The sequence below is a fragment of the Lolium perenne genome, chromosome 4, assembly GCF_019359855.2.
Source record: "Lolium perenne isolate Kyuss_39 chromosome 4, Kyuss_2.0, whole genome shotgun sequence".
Lineage (NCBI taxonomy): Eukaryota > Viridiplantae > Streptophyta > Magnoliopsida > Poales > Poaceae > Lolium > Lolium perenne.
In genome coordinates, this window is record NC_067247.2 from 134,861,789 (window position 1) to 134,867,891 (window position 6,103).

Genomic DNA, 6,103 nt, shown 5'->3' on the forward strand with positions numbered 1-6,103 from the left:
TCACCCGCAAAAATAAAGCAATTAACACTAATAAAACCTTGACAGTGAAAAAGCTACTCCATTTGGTTCTACATAATTGACGCAAATTCAGTTAAAATATATGCTAAAATATGTCTAATTCCATTAAAACAATGCCAAATATGTAGGTCTAGAGAGAGTAACTAAAGTACACAAATCTGCAGACCAGTCATGCAACCAGAAAAAAGTATATATATTTATCTAGTACATCGCATGTGAGCATCACACGGCAGCAATTAGTTTTTACTTGTAGAGCCATACATGGAGCATGCCTTCGAAGTGAATTGGCACATCCATGTGTCCCTTCGTATGAGCTCGTCCAACTATCAAATCCATTGGTGGTTGCCTGTATAGACAGGACGCCCATACATCCAAGCTGCGCTCCGCCACGAATCTTTTCCTCTGCTTTGGGAGGCGGCTGCCCATGAATTTGGCTCGGCTCTAGCCCCAGCGGCTCTAAGTATCTGCCGCCTCGTGATGGGCTTCCAGTTCTCGTCGTCGGCGCCGGTCTCGGCCACCTTGGCTCTGAGGGCCGCGATCAGAGTCGAGGCACTATGAACATTGGAGATATCTCAACCTGTGCACCTTCCGTGGCCTTATGATTTGTTGTCTCCCCCGTAGGTTTCAGATCGCGCCGCCGTGGTAATCGCCGATAAATCCCAAGCCTACCCTCATGCGCGGCCTGTGCTAATCGCCGCGGGCGTCTCCCCCGGTGGATGCCTCAGTTCCTCACGGCATCACCTTGCAGCCGCGTGCCAAGCCGAGGGAACTCATCGTCTCTCCTTGCAGCAGCCGGACGAGCGGTGGTTGAAGTAGTTGTTATTTGGAAGCGCTCGTCATTGTAAGTTGTAACTGCCCACTGCAGCGTGGTTCGCTATGGTCGTTTCTTGATCTCTCGTCAAGTTGCTAGCTTGCAGGGTACTTTTGATTTTGTTCAGAAGATTGGATCGAGTTGACGCTAGGCAATCGATCGCTCCCACCGCGGGGGCTCGGGCACTTGCAGCAGGTGCCGCTGTAGATCTCACGTGGCAAGCCTTCGAGCGAGCTTCGGTTGCCGGCGTCGATCGGGGGAGCCGGTCGGAAACGGGGGTCTGGCCTGTGGCGATGACGGCAGCGAGGTCAGGGTCATCCTTGGCGTATCAGCGCGCCGCTTCCGCTGTGGTGGAGGTCGGAGATTTATCTCGCTGGCCAGAACCTGGGGAGTTTGACGATACGATGGTTGTTTATCTAGTTTCGGAGAACAAACTCGTATACGGACCGGATTCTGTCTGGGCTGCTCGGCTGCGCGCATAGGACGAAGACGTATTGTAAGTTGGATGAAAACGCACTTCGACGGACCGAACCAAGGAAACGTTAGCTCCTTTATTATTAGGTATAGATATAGATATAGACTAGCAAAAGTGCCCGTGCGTTGCAACGGGGAGAATAAAACGCAAAAACTGCAGTGAATCATCCGTGATGCTACTGATTAAATCCTGTGATTAAAAATACTTATTTCGAAAAAAAAGAGCTACATTAAAATTTTAAAATTGCAAGTGTTGTCGTAATTGATTTTAACTCTCTTCTAAGAATGAAATACAAAACTATCTAGTAGGATTAACCAAAGCCAACAACACAAAGAAAATTAATCCAAACCGATGGCACAAAAAACCGCAGTATAGACCTAAAATATCAATGTGAAAAAAGTAGGTGTGGGTGATGGCTAACAGCACAAAGAACAATTAACCCAAATTGATGACACAAATAATGCAGTACAAACCTAGAACATCAATTTAGAGAAAGTAGCTGCGGGTGATGGCCTAAATATACTAAGATTTAGCAAAGTCAACAGCACAACCTAGAATAGAAGTGTTGAGAAAGCAGGTTTGGGTGATGACCTAAATATAATAGCCTGATTCAGAATACAATCACATCCAGTCAGTTCCACCACACTGGGATGAGCCGTACCAATCAACACACCCCAAACTTGGCTAGCTGGAGAGCCACTATATTTCGAGATCGACTCACATTTGTAACAAAAAAGGGCTAGGTACCAATCTAAGCAGAGCTCTAATATCTTCTATAGTCCCAGATATAGCTGATTTAGAGGTTTCAGCTCTACTCAGCTCAAGCATCAGAGAGCACATTTGTTTCAGCTCGCACAATATTTGGCCACCTGAGGGAAAAAAACTGGGAGCGGATCGGGATGTGAGTGCCGGCCGATAGGATCGGGAAGGCAGCAACATCTTATTTGAGAGTTTGAGCACTTGTACCTTGGGACCCGTGGTACACGGCAATGAACTGGACTCTTATTTTTCTATGAAGGCTGTGATTTCCGCGGAAGCCTGGTTTCTGCGGACACCTGATGAGATCGCTTCTGACCTGCACACGAACACGACACGTGACCCGCCGTAGCGTAACCATCCACGAGCTCGCCACGATTTGCCCATGTTGCCACCCCAGGCGCCGGCGGCCAAAAGGGAGTTGTGCATAGATCGGCAGCGGCGAGAACACCTCAGGTCGATGGTCGCGTGGCTACGGACGATTTATTTTGCAGGAACCGCTCCTTCACTCCATGCCGGCGGCGAGAAGCTCGGCTACCTCCCTCTCTACCTCGTTGAATAAGATTTGTAGCTTGTCCTTCTCCACTTTGGCGCCCACCGATTGGAGGATATTGCAGGCTCGGGTTCATCCCGCCCGGAATCCAGCTTGGTCGGATCCTCGACGGTTGTCTGTCTGCATCTTTGCCTGTCAATCAATAGTCGATCTAACGTGTATATACGCAGTCCCCTGCAGGTTGTCCATCTACGCTGGCCTCCGTGACGCCGTCTCTAATTATGGCAACGCCTATCTAGCACGCCTCCTCTTCCCAGCTTAGCGCAGCTCCGATGCATCCTTGTTTTCGTTGTCCACATGACGAGCCATAGAGAAACCACTCGATCAAGGTCGAGTCCCGATCGAGGGATTGGCCTGGCTGCATAGTAAATCGTGGTTTGGAACCTGGTGCATATGTATTTAAATACATCTCGATCAATCGGGTTGGAACCGGACTTCGCTGCAGGATTTTGGGACGGACAAAGGATTCCATAAGCCGGGTTGTACCAGGACTCTGCGCTGCTCGTCTGGCCTGCAAGGAAACGAAACATAGAAGAAAGAAACTTCAGAGTCGTAGGACGAACGAAAACGTATTGATAGATGGACCAAAGCGCATTATGACGGACCGAACCACGGAAACGTTAGCCCCTTTATTATTAGGTATAGATTAGATTGTAGATTTATCTTGTCTTGAAAAGTGTGATGTTAGGGTAACATAGCAAGTTATCAGCTCACTCTATTTCTTCATTTATTATCATACCATATCACTAAAATGCTTTAGAGTGTATGATGATACTACCTATATTACTCCACACTACGAGTAGTCGAACAAATTCTCGTTCAACTTGCTCCCTAGCCACTCCCTTCGTTACTTGCAGGAGCCTTGCGGACCTCAATCCACAGATTGTCCGTAACGTGGCAGTGTACGGAGTCGATTCTCTCCTCCAGCTATCCTTTCCTTTTCTTGCGGGAGCCTTGCAGACATCAGCTAACCGAGATCCAGCAGCAGGGAGCTTCTGCTGAACCAACTCCCAAGTCCGAATTAACTCCTAAGTAAGTGAAGATCAGTCCTGTTTGCATTAGATTTGTGGTCTCCTTGAGGTCCAGCAGGTCATGGATTCCACCGGCGTACGAATAGTCGACCTGAGCAAGCTCCGCAGTACCAGCTTCTCAGAGAGATCAGCTGCTATCCATGACATCGGCAGGGCGTGCCAGGCCATGGGCTTCTTCCAGGTGTTGTATATCAATCACTCCTGCAAGTATCGCCATGGGTTTTCCTGAACGAGGTGCAGCCATAAAACATGAAACTTTTGTTTCAAAGCAGGTCGTCAACCATGGAGTCGGCGCTGACATCCTCCAGGGCGCTCTTGACGCGGCCACTGCGTTCTTCAACCTGCCAACGGATGACAAGTCTGGTCTGAGTTCCGACGATATCAGGCAGCCTGTTAGATACTCCACGGTCTCTGAACTGGACGACGGTGAGGTCAAGATTCGCAGGCATGTCCTGAAGCAGTACTCCCGTCCTCTAGAAACCTGGATCCAGAAGTGGCCTTCAAAACCAATTGACTACAGGTAGTTATGTTTCTCTTCTTATTTAACACTCTATCTTACTGGAGTCTGGAGTACTACCGCTCACCGATGAGAACATGGTACGGTTGATAGGCAGAAGATGGCCATGTTCTCGGCACAAGTGTGGAGACTGGTCTCAGAACTCGTGGAAGCCGTCACGGAGAGCCTCGGGCTCGGCCGCGACTACCTCACAAGCCACATGGAACGGGGATTCGAGATGATGGCGCTCAACTACTATCCTCCCTGCCACCAAGACGACAACGGCGGCGCCATCTCCTGCGCTCCGCACACGGACTACACCCTGCTAACCGTTCTGCTGGCGAGCCAACATGGGCTAGAGTACTTGGACCGAGAATCCGGATCATGGCGCCCTGCGCCGGCGTCCTCCTTAACCTTTGTCGTGCACGTCGGGAACTACCTCGAGGTGCTCAGCAACGGGCGCTACAGGGCGGCGCTGCATAGGGTGGTCTCCCACCGCGGTGCCGCACCGAGGGTGTCCATCGCCAGCCTGTCGAGCTTCGCCATGGAGGAGAGCGTCGAGGTGGCAGAGGAGCTGGTGGAAGAGACCCACCCGCCGATGTATAGGGCCAGCACTCTCAGTGAATTCATTGATTTCCTCTCGGCCGGAAACAGAGGCGCCGACTTCATGGAGCAGAGTCTCAAGATCGCCCGAGACAAACTTTAAGTACACACACATCCACGGCTACGTTAAACTCTGATTAACTCAAGATGAGGAAAGGAGTGGTATGCATTTATATTTCAACACGCACCCTCACCGCTGTTCCAGACCTAAATGTGGACCGAAAATGACCAGCAGTGATTTTATTTTGTATTCGGAAATGCATTTTGGCTCCCGGATCTATATGCACCAGTGTCCTGGACCAACCAGTTCCCACCAGTTGTAAGCCCATGTTGTCATGTATTCCCATTTGTGAACAGTATTCCCATTTCTGAACAGTGTTCAGTGGCCCACTAGCCAAAGCATTAAGTACGATCCAGTCGTGTCCCTATTGCCGGCACAGATGGTTTGACAACAGCTTCAATTTGGCAATGGGGCTAACATTTCCCGATCTCCAGCGGTTAATCCACCTATTAGGGAACGGTTTTAGTTAGCACTTTATTCCCGTGGAGATCTTATTGGAGGCAAACTTTCCCAATTAGATAAGGTGGGGATGGGTCTGTGTTACCATTATCCATACCCGATAACCATGAAATCTCCGTTAGGCACATGACATGTGGCACTAGGGTACAAGATAGGTATGTATAGATATTAGAAAACCCTAATCATGTTGTGCTCACATCTTCCCTCCCGTCCCTAACTGTCGTAGTCCCTAAACCCCAACTCTCAAACGCTTGCCTCTCCTTCCTAAACTGCTGATCCAGCCAGCCCCATCATCCTACCATATTGTCATTTTATTTTAGGCTCATTGTTACTAGCTAAAGCGGGGATGGTTAACCGACATTTATTTGTTTACCCGATGGGGATGGGGATAGTAAAAGACCTAGCTCCGAAAAAAATTCTGCAACCAGTGGTTAGTGTCCCCGTTGCCATATGGACAACAGCTGGACCAACGCCACTGTCTTGGACCGCATGTGTTCTTGGCCCAACGAAGCAGCCTGATACCGCGCGTCGAGTAATGCAGCCCAGTAAACAGTATAAGTATGATTTTGCAAAAAAAAGAACTCCTTCCCACATTCAAAACCGCTTAAAATAGGCCTAAAAATTAGAAAATCAAACTCAAATCTTCTCCATCCTTCTCGCAGTCTGCCCAGTCCGCCCATGCTCCACTCGCCGTCGGAGGGCTCCCGCGGGGTCACCACACCTGTCGGATTCGCCATGCTCCACGCGGAGCTCCATCATAGTGCCACGTCGCCACTCCGCTTGCCAACAAAGGGCTCCAGCAAGGCCGCGCCAGGGCTAGTACCGGCGCGGGGGAACAAG

General features: G+C 49.7%; 1 protein-coding gene across 1 annotated transcript; it reads left to right on the forward strand.

Moving 5' to 3' along the window:
- Positions 1 to 3,444: 3,444 nt before the first annotated feature.
- LOC127348641 (2-oxoglutarate-dependent dioxygenase 21, chloroplastic) lies at positions 3,445 to 5,046 on the forward strand. The gene is made up of 3 exons (XM_051374595.1): positions 3,445 to 3,825; positions 3,917 to 4,164; positions 4,255 to 5,046. Exons 1-3 carry the CDS (start codon positions 3,706 to 3,708, stop codon positions 4,844 to 4,846), a joined length of 960 nt encoding a protein of 319 aa, XP_051230555.1. The 5' UTR covers positions 3,445 to 3,705; the 3' UTR covers positions 4,847 to 5,046.
- Positions 5,047 to 6,103: the final 1,057 nt, after the last annotated feature.

Excerpts from the sequence above, each read along its gene's own strand:
- LOC127348641 (XM_051374595.1), top strand. The coding sequence starts at position 3,706 with ATGGATTCCACCGGCGTACGAATAGTCGACCTGAGCAAGCTCCGCAGT. Across the intron at positions 3,826-3,916 it reads AGGCCATGGGCTTCTTCCAG|GTCGTCAACCATGGAGTCGG; the intron begins GTGTTGTATATC and ends GTTTCAAAGCAG. Across the intron at positions 4,165-4,254 it reads TCAAAACCAATTGACTACAG|GCAGAAGATGGCCATGTTCT; the intron begins GTAGTTATGTTT and ends TACGGTTGATAG.